The 19,634-nt window shown below is 51.3% G+C and overlaps 8 protein-coding genes and 1 non-coding gene across 9 annotated transcripts; 5 read left to right on the top strand and 4 right to left on the bottom strand.

The window, feature by feature from the left end:
• Nucleotides 1-489: 489 nt before the first annotated feature.
• Nucleotides 490-1,786, top strand: BO94DRAFT_563005 (putative 26S proteasome-associated ubiquitin C-terminal hydrolase; the record flags this gene model as incomplete). Its single annotated transcript, XM_025614325.1, has 5 exons — nt 490-638; nt 700-794; nt 860-1,601; nt 1,628-1,689; nt 1,765-1,786. The coding sequence occupies exons 1-5, from the start codon at nt 597-599 to the stop codon at nt 1,784-1,786; spliced, it is 963 nt and encodes a 320-aa protein (XP_025472139.1). The 5' UTR covers nt 490-596.
• Nucleotides 1,787-1,852: 66 nt separating this feature from the next.
• BO94DRAFT_456759 (putative choline kinase) lies at nt 1,853-4,225 on the bottom strand (the record flags this gene model as incomplete). Its single annotated transcript, XM_025607716.1, has 4 exons — nt 1,853-2,470; nt 2,516-2,659; nt 2,704-3,223; nt 3,270-4,225. The coding sequence occupies 4 exons, from the start codon at nt 4,223-4,225 to the stop codon at nt 1,853-1,855; spliced, it is 2,238 nt and encodes a 745-aa protein (XP_025472138.1).
• A 1,738-nt stretch (nt 4,226-5,963) lies between these two features.
• On the bottom strand, nt 5,964-6,957 carry BO94DRAFT_226266 (acyl-CoA N-acyltransferase). Its single transcript, XM_025606262.1, has one exon. The coding sequence runs from the start codon at nt 6,498-6,500 to the stop codon at nt 6,240-6,242; it is 261 nt and encodes an 86-aa protein (XP_025472137.1). The 5' UTR covers nt 6,501-6,957; the 3' UTR covers nt 5,964-6,239.
• Nucleotides 6,958-6,991: 34 nt separating this feature from the next.
• Nucleotides 6,992-8,460, top strand: BO94DRAFT_508640 (PLP-dependent cysteine synthase family protein). Its single transcript, XM_025609669.1, has one exon. The coding sequence runs from the start codon at nt 7,415-7,417 to the stop codon at nt 8,348-8,350; it is 936 nt and encodes a 311-aa protein (XP_025472136.1). The 5' UTR covers nt 6,992-7,414; the 3' UTR covers nt 8,351-8,460.
• Nucleotides 8,461-8,605: 145 nt separating this feature from the next.
• Nucleotides 8,606-11,290, bottom strand: BO94DRAFT_531294 (nonhemolytic phospholipases C family protein). Its single transcript, XM_025610869.1, has 8 exons — nt 10,838-11,290; nt 10,707-10,789; nt 10,396-10,660; nt 10,226-10,349; nt 9,779-10,165; nt 9,619-9,729; nt 9,367-9,569; nt 8,606-9,313 (listed from the first exon to the last, which is right to left on the bottom strand). Exons 1-8 carry the CDS (start codon nt 10,955-10,957, stop codon nt 8,732-8,734), a joined length of 1,875 nt encoding a protein of 624 aa, XP_025472135.1. The 5' UTR covers nt 10,958-11,290; the 3' UTR covers nt 8,606-8,731.
• A 690-nt stretch (nt 11,291-11,980) lies between these two features.
• On the top strand, nt 11,981-14,140 carry BO94DRAFT_606729 (uncharacterized protein; the record flags this gene model as incomplete). The annotated part of the gene is made up of 7 exons (XM_025616524.1): nt 11,981-12,332; nt 12,381-12,497; nt 12,554-12,882; nt 12,930-13,087; nt 13,136-13,321; nt 13,381-13,789; nt 13,847-14,140. The coding sequence occupies 7 exons, from the start codon at nt 11,981-11,983 to the stop codon at nt 14,138-14,140; spliced, it is 1,845 nt and encodes a 614-aa protein (XP_025472134.1).
• Nucleotides 14,141-14,267: 127 nt separating this feature from the next.
• On the top strand, nt 14,268-14,339 carry BO94DRAFT_t62. Its single transcript has one exon. It is a non-coding gene; the product is annotated as a tRNA-Gln (tRNA).
• Nucleotides 14,340-14,910: 571 nt separating this feature from the next.
• BO94DRAFT_226146 (uncharacterized protein) lies at nt 14,911-15,327 on the top strand. Its single transcript, XM_025606260.1, has one exon. The coding sequence runs from the start codon at nt 15,009-15,011 to the stop codon at nt 15,228-15,230; it is 222 nt and encodes a 73-aa protein (XP_025472133.1). The 5' UTR covers nt 14,911-15,008; the 3' UTR covers nt 15,231-15,327.
• Nucleotides 15,220-17,692, bottom strand: BO94DRAFT_531292 (Auxin Efflux Carrier superfamily). The gene is made up of 4 exons (XM_025610868.1): nt 17,047-17,692; nt 16,829-16,995; nt 15,547-16,754; nt 15,220-15,494 (listed from the first exon to the last, which is right to left on the bottom strand). Exons 1-4 carry the CDS (start codon nt 17,309-17,311, stop codon nt 15,425-15,427), a joined length of 1,710 nt encoding a protein of 569 aa, XP_025472132.1. The 5' UTR covers nt 17,312-17,692; the 3' UTR covers nt 15,220-15,424.
• Nucleotides 17,693-19,634: the final 1,942 nt, after the last annotated feature.

The raw sequence follows: 19,634 nt of genomic DNA, 5'->3' as shown, positions 1-19,634 counted from the left end.
CACCGGATGTGTGGATGATGAATGATATCGACTATAATCTCTCATTGGAGATTTCTATATTGCTCTGCTACTAATAATACTCTTAGTATGCGGAATGCCTAATGCGTTGTCCTCATGTTGATTGCTGGACAACGTATACTTCACTTTGTAGAATCTATGTAGTAATCAGCTGAATAGCATATGGGGCGCCTCAGTCTCAATACTATTTAAGAGGTCTCACTCTGAAATACGATATGGGAGGCCTTATTCTAAATACCTCGGATGACCCGGAATAATCACCCGCATCATCACCATCATCCCAGTTCTGCAATCACAGTAAATCCAGATCAGCGCATTGACCCAAATCGACACCTAAAACCCCAGGCCTCAACCGATGGGGCCACCACCTACCATATCCAGCCTAGCGCGTCCCGCACGTGTAGTGTTTGCATTCTACGCAAACACAGCTCCGGGGTCTCCACCATCACATCACATCACATCCTGCCCACGGACCGACCGGATACAGCTTCCATCCACCATTCCCATCCCTGCATCATCCAGCTCCCTTGTACAATACACATTCAATCACTTGTATAACACCTTCCATAACAGACATCATGGCCGACGGCGGAGGCTGGAGCACAATCGAGTCCGACGAGGTACATCCACCCAACCCAACCTCAATCCCATACATCGCAGCTGACACCATCACCACAACAGGGCGTCTTCACCTCTCTAATCGAGAACCTCGGCGTCAAGGACGTCCAATTCGAAGAACTCATTTCCCTAGATGCAGACATAATCCGTTCCCTAAGGTAGCCTCTTGGTCCCTAATCCCCCCCTCCCAAACCACCTCACTAACACCCTCACCACAATCCAGCCCCGTCTACGGCGTAATCTTCCTCTTCAAATGGCTCCGCGAAACCACCACCACCACCCAACCCACCTCCACCTCCACTCCCCCCTCCGGAACCTACGACCTCAACCCCCCACAAACCCTCTTCTTCGCAAACCAAACCATCCAAAACGCCTGCGGCACACAAGCCATCCTCTCCGTAATCCTCAACAACGACAGCACCTCCCCCACCCCACCCAACCCTCCCATCCCCCTCGGCCCCGCCCTCACCACATTCAAAGACTTCACGACCGGCTTCCCCCCCGACCTACTAGGCGAAGCCCTCTCGAACTCAGAACCAATCCGCACAGCCCACAACGCCTTCGCTCGATCCTCTCCCTTCGCAGACGAAACCATCCGCCAGAACCAGGACGACGAGGGCGGTGACGTATACCATTTCATAGCGTATACGCCTGTGGCAGGGAAATTGTACGAGTTGGATGGGTTGCAGCCGCATCCGATATCGCATGGGGAATGTGGCAGGGAGGAGTTTCCAGAGAAGGTGATTGAGGTGTTGAGGGAGAGGATTGCGCGGTATCCGGAGGGAGAAACGAGGTTTAATCTTATGGCTGTGGTGAGGGATTTGAGGGTCGGAGCGAGGGAGATTGGGGATGGGGAGGCGTTGGAGAGGGAGGAGCGGAAGAGGAGGGCGTGGGCGTGGGAGAATACATTGAGACGGTCGAATTTTGTGGGGTTTATTGGGGAGGTGCTTAAGGGGGTGGTGGGGGTGAAGGAGGGGGGGAGGGAGGGGAGGGGTTTGAGGAGTGGGTGGAGAGGGCGAAGGGGGAGACGAGGAAGAATTTGTTGAGGAGAGGGTAGGTAGGTTAGTTGCTGTGGGTGGGCGGTGTTGATAGATCCGTTGAGATTCAACTATGGCTATCTATGTACAGTGGGAACACCGACGTCTGTTGAAGAATCGCTTCGCTTCGTCATTCATATCATTCGACTCATAATCGTAAAGTAAAGAAAGGTATTAGACTAGTACTCGATGATCCGTGAGCGGATCTGTTCCACCAGGTCCTTGGGCAGTTCGTCCTCCCGGATGAATTTCATCGACAATAGGTCCGACCAGAAGAATAGGGCTCGGTCTTGTGCATAGGCAAGGTAGTCGAATTCATCGGCCTCGTCAATGTCCGCATCCACGGGTGGAGTAGTGTGCGCGCCATTACCATTGGTATCGTGGTGGCCATTGGCGGCCTCGTCCGCTGCGATGCCCTCCTCCATGCCGGGGACCTTGGCCTGCACGATTCCCCAGGCGACCCACTGCGCCGAGTTGAGCACACGCCATAGTCTGGTCTGGCGCATGTAGAACTGGATCTTTGCTTCGTTGCTGTTCTCGTGCGCTTTCTCGATATCTAGGCGAGCTGTCATGTCTACGTCCGGTCCGTCGTCCAGATCCAGAGGAGCTAAGGAAGAAGTGTTGGCGGAGAGACCACGCATCAGGGGGGTGATGGAGGGAGAGGCCTGCTCGCGCAATCCGGGCCGGTGGTTGAGATACGCATTGATAAACCGATGCTGCTGCTCCGGGGTCGGATAGCGCGTGTTGTCGCACGCCCACGACCGCTCCGCGTCGTGATAGTTGTAGCACCATTCAGTCTGGGGATGTCAGCAGAGACCGTCAAATAGCGTCTGGAGACTTACAAAGTGGTTGGCGAACTCATGTCCGGGAGTGTTCGCTGACGCATATTCAAAGTCAATCACAACCAGCTGCTTATGGACGTTCTCGGGTCGGAGCAGCGGGGACTCATGACTGGGCTCCATGCGAAGCAGATTGCCATATTGAGTCTGAGGTATTAGCACAAGTGACAACATTTAGGAAGACGACTTACATCGTTATGCGCAAACACCAGCTGCCGATTGATCTCATCAATCCCTCCGCAGCTGGAAACAATCCACTTTCGATAGCCTTCCACTGCCTTCCTGAATGAGGGCCAGGGGACACCGCAGACGAAGCCTCGCCGACGCCACGCCTCCGTCGCCGATTTGCTGTTGTTGTGTTCGGATCGAATCTCCTTGTCTAGCCAATTGATGACTTGCTCGCAGCGGTCGACCCATTTGTCCCAATTCTTGAACACCATGGGGCCCCCATCCCTCTCGTCCACAAGCAGATCAACGCCATCATGCAGCTCCCTCATCCGCTTCGCAATTTGCTTCATAGTCGGGGGGTCACGGAGCTCCTTTGGCGTCAATGGGCGAGCTTCAAAGAACTCTTCGAACCGTCCGTTATTGAAAGTACCCAGAACCTTGGGTCCGATGTTCTTTCGACCGAGTCGGCGAAGAATTTGGAGCTCATTGTCCCGGTCAATCAAGTGATCCACTTGCGGTCCATAAATACGTAGCAAAAGCTTCCTACAGAAAGTCAGATTTGGGCCTCGGCAGAATGTAGGGTACTTACGGAGGTGGCTTTCTGGGCACCAATGAGTACGATCCATCCTCCGCCTTGGGCACTGGGATGTTCTGCGGCGGCGTGACTACATAAACGGCGTTGGTCAAGGCACCGCTAAGTCGAACGACCTCGATATCAGCAGCGATATCGATGGGAAGCTTCCGCCATCCTTTGAGCTGCATAGTATGAGCAAGCCGGAGAATTTCACTCTTGAACACCGTCCAGGCTTCTCTGTCTTTCGCGCGTCCAGCATTGGCGCCGTTCTCATTATCGTCATCCTCGGCACTACCGCCGCTGTAAGCGAGAGTCTTGGAGTTGTCCAGCACTGCATCCACGCTAGGGGCAGTCGCCTCGAAGTCTGAAAAGTCGGATTCGGAAGCAGAGCCCCTACGCAATCCCCTGGACTGCTGGCGCCGACGACCAGAGCGTCGGGCGAAGTTTACAGAGCCTCCCTCCTGTCGCGAAGCAGCATACTGGATGAGGATCTTCTCCAGGTTATCAAGAGCAAATGCAGCGTCAGAACCTTGAGACACGGGTCTTTCCACAAGGACGCTATTATCGTCATCATCGTCATCGTCACCATCACTTGCAGCCCCGTCCATCATCGATGGACCTTTCGATTTATGAAAATTCCGTTTCGATTTCTCGCGCCGAAGCCACTCATACACCTGTGTAAAAAGGCTATTCTGCGGGTCTTCCTCGCCGTGCTTCATGCTGTCGTCTCTTTCATTGCGATGCGCGAATTCAGTAACGACGCTGGATGTTTGACTACTTAACGAAGCCGGCTGGTGAAGAGACGGTCGCGTTGCGGCTTTTTTTGGCGCGGGGGTGCGTTGTTTGATGGTTCCTTCTGACGCAATGGCGGAATCTTCGTGGCCATTGGTCTGACGGCGGCCCTGAAGGGAGACGTTCAAACCAGTTCCCAGGATCGGTTGTGGTCCTTGAGATGATTGGTCAGAATCCATCAAAAGTTGTAATGTCAACGAGAGATAGGGGGAAATAGAGGCCGCGAAGGGGTGGAATTAAGACGATTGATTGAATACCGGAAGTCGCGGTGGGCTATGAGATCATGCGGTCCAAAAGCAGAGCCTCGGGAACCTACGACTACAGAGGGTTGGAGCCAAGGGGGTTGGAGAAGGTTCACGGGAAGTTAACCGAGAGGAAACCTACCATCGAAATCAAGACCAGCATCACCGGTCTGGTCGGTGATGGAGGGCATGTCCAATCAATCGCAACAGTATGTACTTCGTAGCTGTGGAAAGAAAGCAGTGTGTGCAAGAATCCCGTTCAAAGGCTGCGAGGGAGGCCGATCACTTGAGACTGTGCGTGGTGTAATCAACTCCTGGAGAACGGCGGAGAATTGGCGCTGGGGATCCTCCGGACTATATGCCAGGCCCGCTCGGGGAGACCGGGAGAACGGATCACAGACTGGAGTCGGGACACGCAGGGACTTGAGGGAGGGCCCGATGTGGTCTTGACTCTTGAGAGGATGACTGGATGGAGTTGACACGGTGAACGGAACTGAGGGTGGTTTGGGGGCACGCAGGGAGAAAAAAAGCGACCAAGTGGGGACCGCGATAAGTAGCGGTCCAGCGAGGAAAATACGGTCGGAATCCGATCCCGGAAGTCTCTTTGTTTTGAAAAACCAACTCGAAATTGGATGCAGCAGGCAAAGATGGAGCCGAACGAAATCAGACAGCCTCGATTAGGCAGAGAGTGTGATGACAACGATGGCGGATGAAGCTGACGACAGAAGGCTGAGTGGCAAAGGACGGTGGCTTATCGGCTGAAGTCGATCGTTGAGATTGAGCCGCGACGGTGGCCGTTGATGGGCTTGACTGGAAATCGACGTGTGTCTCAGGTGACTTGGCGGTTTCCACCCTTCAAAGTTCAAACCCACAATTCAGGGTCGCTGCTGTTGACCATACATACCCGGCCAGAAACGCCACAGACGCAGGCTGCTCTCCTAAAAGACACTCCGGAGGTGTGATGCTTGCAAACATCATGGATCCTGGTGGCACACGACACCTGCCGTTGCCCGCCATTTGGCTTTCCCCCACCACCAATCCTGGGGCGGGTTCACCAAACAATGGATCGCGACCGGAGACCGAGACAGATGCTCCGTTGAGAGATAAGAACATGGACTGACCGCTACCTCGGATGGATGGACCATCCGGTAAGCATAATCATGTCGCAGCCCATCGGATGATGGCCCTGGTCCCGTCGGTCTGGGTACAGATCAGGCACAATGCATTGGGTCGCGTGGGGAAAGCCTTGATCAAACTACCTGGGATAGCCCATCGGACAGAAGTTATATTCTGTACCTTGTACAACTGTCCAGTGTGCCTGTGGACGGTGAAGGCCCACATACTCGTTGTTGTCGCTGTTCGCGTCCTCATTGTTGGCGCCGTTATTGGGCGGGACTGAAACGTTGTTGCACAGGGATCACACTATGAGTTTCAGACTTGATAAGACGGTTGTAACGGGCCTTGTTTGCTTTTCTGCTCATATTTCAATCACTCACGGTATCTTGCCTCGTGGTTGTGAGGATGTGAACGGAGGAAGAGGGGTCAGCAGAGAGGGGAATGAACGGAACGGCCAAAGCACACGGTAGTGGCATTAGCGCCTTTATTCTCAGGCATCACTGCATGCGAAGTCACAGGGTCGATGCAGTGACTGATAGGACTTTATCAGGTAAGATTGTCAGACTGGTGTTTTCTTGCCTACATTAATCTTATGTGCATCAGAAGTGCAGCATGTCTATCTTCAGATCTAGTGTGACTAAATCAACACATCACATCTGAACCATAACAACAACAGCTAAGCAGCAACAAGATAAGCCGTAAGTATCTACATAAAAACATATGCTCTATGAACAAGTACACCGAAGTTCTATATCCAACCAGTGCAAAGACCACACCAAAACCACCCTACCACCGATCAGAACCTCCATCTCAATAACTACAGCCATCAACTCCATCACCCCAAATTCTTCACCATATAAACCCTTTTGAACCCCTTATTCTCAACCCGATGCGTCTCCACATATCCCAATCGAGTATAAATAGCAATATTCTCCACCATCACCTCATTCGTATGCAGCCGAAGCGTATGATATCCTGCCCGTCGGGCCGCTTCATCAGCGTACTCGAGCATCTTCCGACCCCATCCAGTACCCCGAGCAGACTCAGCGACAGCAATATTATCCACTAACATAGCATCCGGCTCACGAACAAGCATCACAGTGCTTTTGATCTCCTTGTCGCGCTCGACCACGTAGACATGGCTGTTATTGATCAGGGGGTATAGTCGTCCAGCATCGGTTGCGGTCTCCGCCCAATGAGGGGTATATAGATGGAGAAGGCCTCTTGGATGATTTCCTCGATGGTGTGTTGGTCTTTGTGGGTTGCGAGTCGAATATTGGATGACATTTTGGGGTGTAGGGGTCTGGGGTTCGAGTGGTACTATGCTTGAGGGGTGTGTTGGGTGGATCTAGAGCGGTTTAGTAAATGTGCAGTTCGTATATCTCACCCATGTTGGAGAATATACCAATTAGCATGAATGTAATGGTTTCTGAAAGCTGTTAGCAATGGTAGTGGTGGGACTGTCAAGGTGGGGGATGACTCAATCATCCCACATGATGCTGCTCGAGCTAGTGAGCCCAGCCAATGACAGATGCAGTACTAGTATAAGAGCATGGTAGGTCGTATATTCACTCCCATCATCGGAGATGCAACACACGACTTTGTTGAAGCTGGGAGCGACCATGGCTTGACATTGATGTTCTTGCCGGAGGCGGAATACTTGAAGCTATATTCACTATGTCATATCCCCGCGGAGATCCAACACCACGTCTGTCGTTTCAATTAGGTAACCTACCAACTCCTCTCCTACGCAGATCGCTTGGCCAAGTAAACTCCACGACTCAGATGGATCTAGAAGCTTTTGTTACTCGGCAGGGGCAAGATCCGAAAGCCCGGCCGGTGGTCCGGATTTATCGGTTCCCGGGAGTCTTCAACTACTACAATATTAATGACTTTTCTCCCTTTGCTCGATGGTTCCACCACCTGCTCGCACAAATCAATCCGAATATCACATAACCACCACCTACCTACCAAATACTCTATCGCCTTCAAAACACCCCTAATATCAAGATGGCCCAGCCTCCCACCAAAGACATCCTCGGAGCAGTGGGCCACACCCCCGTGATCCGGCTCAACCACGTGGTTCCGCCCAACAGCGCCGAAATCTACATCAAACTAGAATTCCTAAACCCAACAGGCTCATACAAAGACCGCATGGCAAAGTCCATCATCGAAGAGGCCGAACGTCGCGGAGATCTCAAACCCGGGATGACGATTGTCGAAGCCACCGGTGGCAGCACGGGCTCATCACTAGCATTCATCTGCGCCGCAAAGAAATACCCCTTCACAGTTGTTTCCTCTAACGCATTTGCTCTGGAGAAGCTCCGCACAATGGAAGCGTTGGGTGCAACGCTAGACATCGTTCCAAGTGCGGAGGGAATCACACCGAGTTTGTTTCCAACGATGCTAAAGCGCGCAAAGGAACTTGCACAGGGAGATGAGTACTATTTCGCCGATCAGTTCAATAACAGGGATGCGTCGGTCGGGTATGAGGGTATTGGTCAGGAACTGCTCGAGCAGTTTCCAGGGGGAATTGATGCGTTTTGTGGTGCGGTGGGCGGAGCGGGGATGGTGATGGGAGTGTCGAAGGTGTTGAAGGCCAAGTGGCCGGGCACTCATGTGGCGGTTCTTGAGCCGGCCTCTTCGCCGGCTATTACGGAGGGTCGGTCGGGGAAACATAGTGTCGAGGGGATCGGGATTGGGTTTGTTCCGCCGCATTTGGATCGGAGTCTGTATGATGAGGCGCGTGCGGTGCAGGAGGAGGAGGCGCGCAGTATGTGTCGTCGGCTTGCGAGGGAGGAGGGCTTGTTGGTTGGGACGTCAACGGGGTTGAATGTGGTTGCGGCGATTGATTTGGCGAAGCGGCTTGGTCCTGGCAAGACGGTGGTGACTGTTGCTGTTGATACGGGGCTCAAGTATATAAATGGTAACTTGTTTACTGAGTAAATATGTGTACGGAAGGGTCAGTGGAGCATTAAAAGGACTTGGGTTCATTCTGGAGTCGCTGGGATGTCTAGCTGAGCAATAATTAATCTCATTAAATTATTCGTATTTCGATAAGAGATTATCTACGCTTAAGAAAATTTCAGTGGTATAATCTTAGTATGAAGGTGGAAGTAGATATAAAAGGATAATGCTTTGGATTTTGGAATGCAAAATCTAATGCCCGATGGCCGCTATAGTCCACCTATGCTTGATGCCTCTAGCTCTATATTCTAAGAAGGTGAATCTGCAAATAACGCTATGCTGATGGTGATTGCCTAGTAGACCAGCTACCAAGCTTCCTATCATGAAGAAATCATGTTGTCTGTCTGGAACAGTCACAACCTAGTGGTATGTGACACTCCAAACCTTGTAGCCATCCCCGGCGCTCTTGGTCGCATTCATCTGCAATGCCCCTTGATCGCTCAATGCGATAATAGTCGAGTTGACATATTGCAGATCATACCCATGACCATTTCCACGGAAAGTGATCTTCACTTCAGCAGCAGCGCTACGACCACCAGCTGACAAAAGAGTTCCCCGTGGGCCAAGCCACTTACCATCCAGAGCGCTGGAGAGTTTGAAGATCTGGCTTTCTTCGCCACTGGAATAATGAACGACCCATCGCTGCTTCTTGTCACTGTGGTCCTCACGAGCTGCCGTACTGCTCAAACGGGTTGCGTTGCCGGTATTGGTAAGCGCATATCCAGACTTCTCGAAGACTAGGTACCGTCCCTCAGTCAAATAGCCTACACACTCCTTATATCCATCCTCGAAGAACAAGGATTCGGTCACATTCTGCTTCCCGTATGGTGCAGGAGGGCGTGGCTCTGGGTACGTTGCTTCACAATTAGAAGTACCCACGTAAGAACCTGCGGACATCTCGGGCTCTTCCGCCTCTGGTAATTTGGGAATACTAGTGTCGGGCTATTCAAACAGTTAGCTTGATGCTGATGGTGAAAAGTTCAAGAGGGCCGTACGTGGTCTAGGTCCAATGCGTTGACAAGGTCGGACATGTGCTCTCGACGCCAATGAACCATTTCTGGTGTCTGCACATTCTCGTAGCCCCTGGCAGTAAGCCATTGCTCCAGAAACAGAATTTGGGAATTGTGGTCCGCTCGCTCAGTGAAAACACGGTTGCCACGAGTCCATGGAGACACCATGTAGAAAGGGACGCGAAGTCCTGAGATGATTAGCTTAGCCGAAATTGAACGGTTTGCTTTTCAACTTACCAGGACCGACATAAAGTTCTCCAAAAATACCATATGGATCCTCCATCCACTCACCAGGGGTCCCTTCAGGTGAATGGAAAGGGATCACATGGTCTCCATAGCCACCGGATTCTGACCAGTCGTTAGAAATGCCAGGAAGAGGACTCATGGGAGGACCTACCGTCGTAACTAATCATAAGCAGTGTGGAGGAGTATTGGGGACTACTGGTCACAGCATCCACAACCTTCTTCTGCAGCCAGGCACCGTCCTTTGGCATATAAGGCGGGTGCTCCGACAGCTCTGCGGGGCCGACGATGAAGCTGATCTCCGGGAGCGTTCCATTAGCAGCCGCTTCGTAGAATGCGTCCAGCCCCACATATGCCATCCCTTTCTCTGCCAGAGGTGAGGAAGACGAAGCGTTCTGGAACTGCTCGAACCGAGCTAGGGGGTTGTCGTCGAAGTTGTCCTTATCCTGGTAGACCTGCCAGGAGACACCCGCATCCTCGTAGACTTCGAAGATAGTTTTCCACTTGAGAGGGTAGCAGTTGATGTTATAGCTGTCACATCCTGAAGTGAAACAGTCAGCTTATTTAACATTGCCTCGGTGAACACGATGGAATATCATACCTGGGGTAACGTTATTATCGATATAGACCCCACCTTGGTCTGGATTCTGAGGACCACCCGGCACATTGACAGAACCGCTGACCAGAGTGACACGGTTGGGATTTGTGGAGGTGATTTGAGATTCCTAGAACGAGTCAGACGTGTCATTGAGCACATGATAGGAAACTTACCTGATACATATCACCTGCTGTCCACCCCTCTGCAATCGCATAATGGATAGGGATATCGTCCCTCTTGAAATATCCCCAACTCCACGGGGTGTTATTCCGTGCCCAATGGTTGTTCAGGCCACCGTTGAGTGATGCTTGACTATCTTCGTAGCCATTGTTCCCAGCTGCCATGCACTGGATTGCATCTGTCGAGTTGCCTCCTTTATAGCCCAGGTACCATGGGAGAAGAGTCGTTGTATCCTTGGACATGTCAGGATCGACCTGTCTATTATCGTCAGTACGAACATTGTAGAGGCTTCCAAAGCACATACTGGTACCAAACCGGTAACCCATCCGGGTTCACCTGCACGTTTGGATCGTTGAATCCTCGAACCCCAGCCATAGTGCCAAAATACTGTACGTCGTTAGGTGGTTATCTGGCTTTAGCTATGCAGGCACTTACACTATTCCATGACCGATTCTCTTGCATGAAAATCACGACATGTTTGATGTCTCGGAGTGAGCCAGCAGAAACCGGTCCGCTCCCGAGGAGCAGAGCCAAGGCAGTACCCAACAAGAACATGGTGAATGGCTGTCTGAAATGTTGTTGTGGAAGAAGATCCAGGTGCCTTTCAGTTGCTCTATATATAAGGGAATCTTGCAGGAAGTGGGGACGTATGGTATGGCCACACAGGGCCACCATCCTAAGAATCGGTATCCTAGATTTCCCGGCGTACAGAGTCCCCATGTTCTGGACTGAAAAGACACATGCCAAAGGTGGAGGTAACATGGAACGGCACTGGGTCTCGCAGATCGGATTCGACGAGCCACTAGAATGGGACGCCGGGGAGAAGAAGGATCATCCTCGTTGGTGGGTGAATGATGACCCACATGTAATGGAGACAGACGTTTCTCGACACGTATGACATGTATCTACAGTGTATGCCAGAGAGAAGGCAGACCGGAAGACAGCTGGAGGCAGAGCCTCCTGGGAAAGCGATTCTGGTTGGCGGACAAGCCGGCCACGTGCGGCACTCGGAGCCATCTGCTTAAGGAATCAGCCGGCTAACTTTTCTCCCAAAGACGCGCCGCTTCCTCGAACCTGAGCCTGCCATCGCCTCCTCGATTCCAGCCAACTGAGGCTTTCCTTCGGAGATCGGGTGATGGTAACCGGTGGCGGTCGATATAGTGGGTTTTTCTGTTATATCCACAATGGCAAGAATCCCTCTCGGCTGTTTCGACGGCAGAATTGCCCTGAATATCGCTGTTGTACCTGAATCTGATGAACCAGGTACCAACTTTGGGTCCGATTTGAGTTTGTATACCCCGCCAACAAACGGCGTGGCTGTCCATTGAAAAGTTAATGATTTGGCCGAACCGTGGTTGAATCGGGTCTGAAACACAGGTCTGTGGCGGCCCTGAACATCACTTCCATATCTGCTCACTGACAGGCATTTGTATCCAACAGATGTATCCACTGTCCTTCTCCACGTGCATCCAAAATCGCTCATAGTTCCGGGTGAGATGTAGAGCCTCGAGGGTTTAAAACAGTCACACCAAAGCTGACTGGCAAGGCGGGATGATTTCAATCGATAAAGGGTGTCAGATGGAGAAACCGGCATATGCTCGATTAGGCTCCCAGCAGTCGTCGCCAACGACAGTGCGAAATTGGCCATGGAAACTGATTTTGTATCCGGCCACTATATGTGGCCTGATTTTCCTGGTTTTCTTGGTACAAATTTCAACGCCAAACCCTCTACAAGGCTTGGTCCCGTCGAAGGCCTATACTGACCAGATACTCCCAACGACAAATGATCCGGATACAGCGCGTCCAGTGATCGAGCTTCATCCGGAAAGCCATGTGTACCGTGATCCTGTAACACAACATCTCGACTGGGAGGTGACTGCGGACCACTTACGCCCGGATGGGGTATTGAAACGGGTTTATCTGGTTAATGGTACTTTCCCAATTAAACTTCCCTCCATACTGTACTTATACTGAATAGGTCTCTTCCCTGGTCCGACAATTGAGGCACGTTCTGGTGACCGTCTTGTAATCAATGTCACCAATTCTCTGGAGGATGAGTCGATTTCTATCCACTGGCATGGTTTACACGCTGAGAGTAAGCTCCGCTACGTTACTGAGAATAGTGGCGTACATGTCTAACTGAATACTTAGATTCCATGGATGGAGCGGTTGGAGTGACACAACATCCCATTCTCCCGGGGTCCACGTTCACCTACAACTTCACCATTCCGGCTGATCAAAGTGGGACATTCTGGTACCACGCCCATTCCGGTCTCATCAGAGCAGATGGACTATATGGGGGGCTTATTGTGCACGCTCCCTCTCCTAAAGCCACCGTCCGGGGGCTTTTGGCCCGTGCAGACGACAATGGGCATGACGGCTACAGCAGGGATATCCTTCTCCTGGTCGGGGATTGGTATCATCGATCAGCGGATCAGGTTTACTCTTGGTACATGCGTGCCGGGTCATTTGGAAACGAGGTGAGCTCTATGAAATCTCAATTTGGACACCAGCTGACCCAGAACAGCCAGTCCCAGATTCACTACTAATCAACGGGAAAGGTCGATTCGATTGCTCCATGGCCGTCCCTGCACGGCCTGTGGACTGCATCAATCAACAGATGAATTTATCGTATCTGGATGCAAACAGTGATGCTACGTACAGAGTCCGCATAGTTAACACAGGGTATGTGAGAAATCCCTTCTTTCATTTGCAAAAGCTGACTGGAATTAGCTCTGTGGCAGGCTTCACTTTAGGGTTCCAGAACAGGGACTTTACGCTCATTCAAGTGGACAACATTGATGTCGAGCGACAAGACTCCAATTCCGCTGGCATACTGTACCCAGGCCAACGCATGGATATGATCCTCCGTCCAAATAATAACTCTCCGAGCTCAGTGACAATTAGTCTAGATAATGAGTATGTTGTCCCCTCTACAGATGCATCCACCCGCGCTAACAAATGATCAGGTGCTTCAGATACCCCAATCCAGCTCTGTCATCTGTTCAGACTTTCACAATATCGGAATCAGCCAACTACTCGTCCCCTAACACTTCTTCGAAATACAACTCCATATCCCTCTCCGACGTCGCCACCAAAAGATCCCTTCTCTCGGTTCTTCCAGAAAAAGCCCACCAGACCCACGTGGTGTATACCAAAATCGAGAAGCTCTCCAGAAACCACAACATCCCCTATGGATTCTTCAATCGCACCTCATGGAAGACTCCAACCGGGACACCACTCATCGATCTCCCCCGCGAACAATGGGATGACAACCAGCTCGTGATATCCACAGGGGCAAGCACTTCGCCACTTAATGCCGACAAAGGTCTATGGATTGACCTAGTAGTCAACAATCTAGACGATAGTGGTCATCCATTCCACCTTGTAAGTCTTCACACTCGTTCTATTCTTTATTTTTATTTGATACTAACAATGAACCAGCACGGCCACCACTTCTACATCCTCACCACGTACAAAGCACCCATAGGCTGGGGCGCCTATAACCCATTCACAGATGCCAGTCCTCCGGGTCTAGCACCGCAGACCGCTATCTCGGCAAAGATAAACACCCCCTACGACCTCTCCCGCGCCCAGTTACGAGATACAGTCTACATCCCTAGCCGCGGCTACGCAGTCTTGCGTTTCCGGGCAGATAACCCAGGGATATGGTTATTCCACTGTCATATTATCTGGCATCAAGCAAGCGGAATGGCGATGCTACTACAGATAGACTAAATATAATTTAGACATCAATGCCCATATGCATAATTATCCAATAAAAAGCTCTATCTTCTTCCGGATACCACATACTGCCTACCTTTGGCTTGTAATACACAATAATCCAACCTACTTCAGCGAGTACGGTTGTGTAGTGTAATGGTCATCACTCTGGATTCTGATTCCAGCAATCCCGGTTCGATCCCGGGCACGACCTTTTTGCTTTCCATTTTTATTCCACACATCCACACATTCTTTACCCATTTACTTGATTATTCTTCCTCTAATTTTCCTAGAATTCCATCTTCATCCAAACCACAGGTCACCAATAATGTACTACCATGGATGATCAAAGTTTATTTGTGATTATGATGCAACTACTGTTATCACAGCATTTCTATCTACTCGGTACTTTTTTATACTAACAAAGGAAATAATATTTTCTTCACTCTTCTCTAACAAATTAGGGATAAGATCATATAGAGAGAGTATATATTAGTCATGAGACAAGTAAAAACGCACCTACGCCTCCGCCTCAACACATCACCAGACATTTCCTCCCACAGACCACCAATCACCACCCAACCAACCAATCTATTACAGATACCAAACCCCAATGACATACCCCCACATAACCAACACCAGCCCATAAGCAAACAAAATCATCCAAAGAAACCAATCAGCCGATGATAGCCATCTAAGTATTTACCCACCCCACACCTAAAAATCAGTGACGCTGGCACATCCGAGTAAAACCTTATTGTAAGCAAGTAAGTACGTAGGCGAGTGATTCACTGTAGATCAATCAATCATCACCGAAAAGATAGATAGATCCGTACTATCTACCTACGGAGTAGTGGGTACTTATCGTTCGTTCCCCGCATTTATGACCTACCTACCTACTGTCCTACTTTTTAGCCCCTTGCGTTTGGGTTCTGTGAGGGATGGTAGGGAGGAGGGAGGGGTAGATAAGGTGGTTTCTGGGTCTTTTTCGTGGGGTTGGTTTGGTTTCTTTTTCTGGTCCCTGTGGATTTCTTTGGTTCGGGGAATTTATTTGTGGCTTGTTTGCTACGGTGGTGGGGATCGGATCGGAAAGGGTATGTGCTAGGTATCTTGAAATCGTTGATTGCTAAGCTCACATATCGGGCACAACCATTTAGGTCGTTCCAATCTGGTATCTTCCCATCCATCCTAATTGAGACTGCTGTCAATAATACAATGAGGAGATGAAAGAGGGCACGCGAAACGCCGGACACCGATAAAAATAAAGAAAATATGCAAGGAACCGATGCAAATCGAATTTTAGGAGGCAGAGGCCCATTCGACAACCTCCAATGCACACATAACGAGGACAAGGGTTGATGGGAGAATCCTGATTTCAGTTAGCCAGTGTTCCGTGAGACAACGAGCTTGGTAGTACTTACCACACCACATAGCTCTGGAATAAGAGCTTCGACATGGCGCTGACGTAGACATTGTTGATCTGGCAGATCTGTGCCAGCTGGAGTGCCGATGGGGCTCCAGTGAGCAGGAAACAGACGATGATGAAAATCGGGTCATCCAAAATGCTGACCGGCACGTACTTCGCCAGTAAGGCAAGGATCGGGGCCATGATGATAGTGGGAAGGACCATGCGGGCCACCAGAGAAGCTACGATTAGCTTTTTCTCTTCCTTGGGATGCTCGACATCTTCAAGCGCCTCCTTTGGGAGGGTGTTGCGCTCCAGGTTGGCTCCCAGCACGACAAGAATCAACGGAACCGCAACCTGGCCGTTCTGGCTGATGGCACGAGTCACGGAATTGCGCACAAAGGTACCTTCGTCGAAGAATAGGCTCTGCAGAGACGGTACTGAAGCCACCACAATCGAGACAAGCATGGCCCATAGGGGCGGGTTCATGAACTCCCACAGCCCATGGAAAAACCTCCTGATCCAGCGCGAGCAGACTGTCAGTGCTGACTGGACGCAAGACGGCAATCGTTGGAATACGGCCCCCGTTCCTCTCTGCCATCCGCTCGCAATGCGACTACCGAACCGACGAGCGGAAGCCTTGACGCGCGGGATGAAGCCCTTCTTCCCGTAGCGTTCTTGGACATCGGGGAAAGACAGCATATCGCCAGTGGAGCTTTGTCGGGGAATAAACGGCGCAGGGGGCGCATCAAGCAGGGCTGGGTGGTCGAGATCCCCCTCTCCGCTACGGGGCGACAGCTTTGCATAGGTATATTCCCTTGCCGTCACAGGGGTTTCTTGACCAGAGGCAAACTCATCTGAGTCATGCTCCGAATCTCCAGACGACTGGGTCCGTTCGTCGAAGCTTCTAGTCCGCACCAGTGGCTCATCCGGATCGGTTTGATCCGGGTTGTCCGTGTATCGCTCCTGGCCCTGTCCAATGCGAGTGACATTCTGATCCTCCCCCTCTTCAAGGTATCGATCGCGAGGAGCGAGGAGCACATGGTAGCCCCAACTCCACCGCACAAGCTGACCCAACTGCTGGAAGATAAGCAGATATAGGATGCCACGTGCGGCCACTTCGTCATCGTTATCGTTCGGTACGCGACTCCAGTGAAGACCCTTCAGGGTCTGTGAAAGGGACATAACGAGGGAGATGGGCAGCGAATTTGAATTTCCGAAAACCTATAGGCAAGATCGCCAGGGATCAGCGAAGCTCTGGTGGTGAAGAGAATCACCCAAGGATATCAGTCACTTACCGCCATGGCGGCTATGAAGTTGGCGGGTCGTTTCTTGAGGCGGAGGCATCGTGACACAACAAAGGCACATGAATAAGAGACAAAAGTCTGGACAACGAAAATGGCCGGGATGATGGCCAGGTCGGTAAGCTTCTCTGCGGTGAGCTGGGACCCAAGTTTGGTGAAGACTAATCCTAGTCAGTGGGTTGGAGGATACGGAAACGAAAAGGACGACATACTCAGACAGGGGGTGAATAGAGTGACGTTGAGGTTTGCTACTAGCTTCTGGGCTTCCGCATCGAACAGACCTTGTTTGGCGGCAATGTAGCCCGGAAGACTCACGCAAACAACCTCGAGGACAGCTTCGAAGACCAAGAGGACGAGGTGAAGGAAGGATGGATGGCTCGAGTGGGGGGCGCTATTCATGACGCCCATTTGGGACTGGGTCATGAATTCAGGCGAGTAGGCATTTTGAAGGGATCTAGGGGCAGTAAAAATGGCCATCGACAAGAGGGCAGAAAAACAGGGCAGCCAAGGTGGCAGAAGCAGTGGCAGGTTGAGATGCTCGAGGCGGAGATGAGTAAGATAGATAGATAGAGAGAAAGTAGACGATGGGGGATGACGCGAACGGGGAGGAAACACAGGTGATGATGGCGACGATAGAGATGATGACGCCGATAGATAACGCCGTAGGCGGTAGGCGAATCGGATTTAGAGTTGGCTCTGCACGGGAGGCACGATTGGCCTAGAAAATTTCACCTAGTTTCGAGGGTACAGTAGAGTACAGTAGAGGCAAGCACCAGCGCTTCACTTGGTTCACTAACACTGCGCTAGCAGCGGGAAGCCGACGGGATTTAAACAAGGTGGTCTTTGAATGAATGATCACGGTACGGAGTATGCCAGCTGAGACGGAAAGACAAGGGAGGAAATCCCAGCATCATCAGTTCGGCGGTGCTGAGGGTCCCATTGCCGCTTCGGATGGCAACGCGTCCAATGGCCGTCTCCCATAGGCGGGCGCCCGACCAGGCCAACTGCGCCCAGGCCCGCCAAGCCTTGGGGCCATTCTCTCAAAAGGCGATCTACTATAGTATCTACTTAGGTATAGGTAGTTGATTAGTCGATCTAGGGACTATAATACTACATAGTACTATGTATGTAGAAAAAATAGAATGATACGGGTGACTCCAAGATACATAGCACCCACAGCTAGTGGTACTTTTCTCCCTTCCAGGGGAAAGCCGGCGGGAGATCCGCCAGATAGGATCCTCCCTGATGGCCGCCCGGGATGGTTGCTCCTCCCAGGCTTCCCCTGTCCTCCGATATGCTTGGCAACGCGACACGAAAATACAGTCTCAACCCCTTCAGCGGTGAGGTCATGGCAGCCTCTTGGCGAGAATCCCCCGATGCTGGAGTGAAACCGTTCTCAGCAAGGGGAGGAACGTGTTGCTCGTTCCCCACAGGTTCTCCTACGCAGGGTTGAACAATCGGTGGAAGTGGTGTAACTATCCAGAGACTGGGCTGACGATAAGAACAAAACTCTACGAAGTAGATAAGCAGAGCACCACATATCTAGTACTAGTAAGTAGTACTAACCAGCGATCGGAGGCCTCTTCCCATTCGATGCGATGGAAGCTCTTCCGGCGCAGCAGCAGCAGCAATCATGATGATGAAACCCTCCGCGCCGGTTATGTCATGATCGGCGGCCAATGACAATGCGGGCTGATATCACTCGGTCTCTCGGTCGCCGTTGTCTCCTAGTCCAGGTTTCCGTTTCCATTCAAGAAAAACCTTAGAGAATCTTTCACTTCACTCAATTGAAAACCTGAAACAGACGTTTGATGATTGATCTCCACAAAACCTTGCCACTTCTCCAGATCCCGGAGCTTAATTGAGGGTGGTGTGAGGACGGGTCTGTCTTCTCCATGCGCCATTGCGCAAACCTCCACTGGCCTCTGCCAGCCGTGCCGAGGATCGACACCGCTAGCTGCTGCACTGGCCTCAGGCTGTGAGTCGGTGTTGGACCATCTTGCTTAAACTCTACAGTAGTCCCGGTTATTAATAGAGTCTGGGGAAGACTTGGTGCTTTTGATATCGCGGAATAAATGAAGAGGAGTGCGCAATCAGGGATCACCACGGCTCATACCTCTGCTATACGCAATATGCTTGATCCTGCCAGAAATGGCTTGTATACATCCCATTCCAACAGATTCATCCCGGTAGTTGCACGATAGCACACGCTTGGCATTCACCTTTATTGGATTGCTGGATACTGTATAGAAGCAAGGATCGCTATAGTTTGGGATTCCTGGGGGCGTGGATTGACTTGATTCATCACAAACGGCCGGGATCCGCATGGAGGGAGTGAGCCGGGAGCGAGCCCAACAATGAGAGCCCTACTGGTCGCCAAGACTGGGGAAACCATGATAAGGAATGGGAGAGGCAAAGCCCGAGGCCGGGAAGAAAATATGGTTGACTGATCAACTTGTGGCTATGTCCTGCAATCATCGCAGTGACACAATGATTCCACTTATTGCGACAGGCTCGGCAAAGTGCAAGCCCCTCCGGTCCTCCATGAAGATTGGGAAGACATCCGATAGGGCCTTGGACACCCACTGATGATGTCGACTACTATTCGTTGGAGACCTTTCACCACGGATCTCCTGATACTGACGGGCCTTCTATTGCCTCTCGTTGGTCACCGTTCGGGCTGATAGCAAAGGTCATCGTGAGCTAGATATGGGTAAGCCTCTCGTGGGAAGCTACGGAGGAGGTGTAGGTAGGAATTAGTGGCCGCGATGGACGACACTAGGAGCCCTCTGTTACACAG

This window comes from Aspergillus sclerotioniger (assembly GCF_003184525.1).
Source record: "Aspergillus sclerotioniger CBS 115572 chromosome Unknown BO94scaffold_3, whole genome shotgun sequence".
NCBI lineage: Eukaryota > Fungi > Ascomycota > Eurotiomycetes > Eurotiales > Aspergillaceae > Aspergillus > Aspergillus sclerotioniger.
Note: the sequence above shows the minus strand (reverse complement) of the source record. Positions and strands in the feature narration are given on the sequence as shown.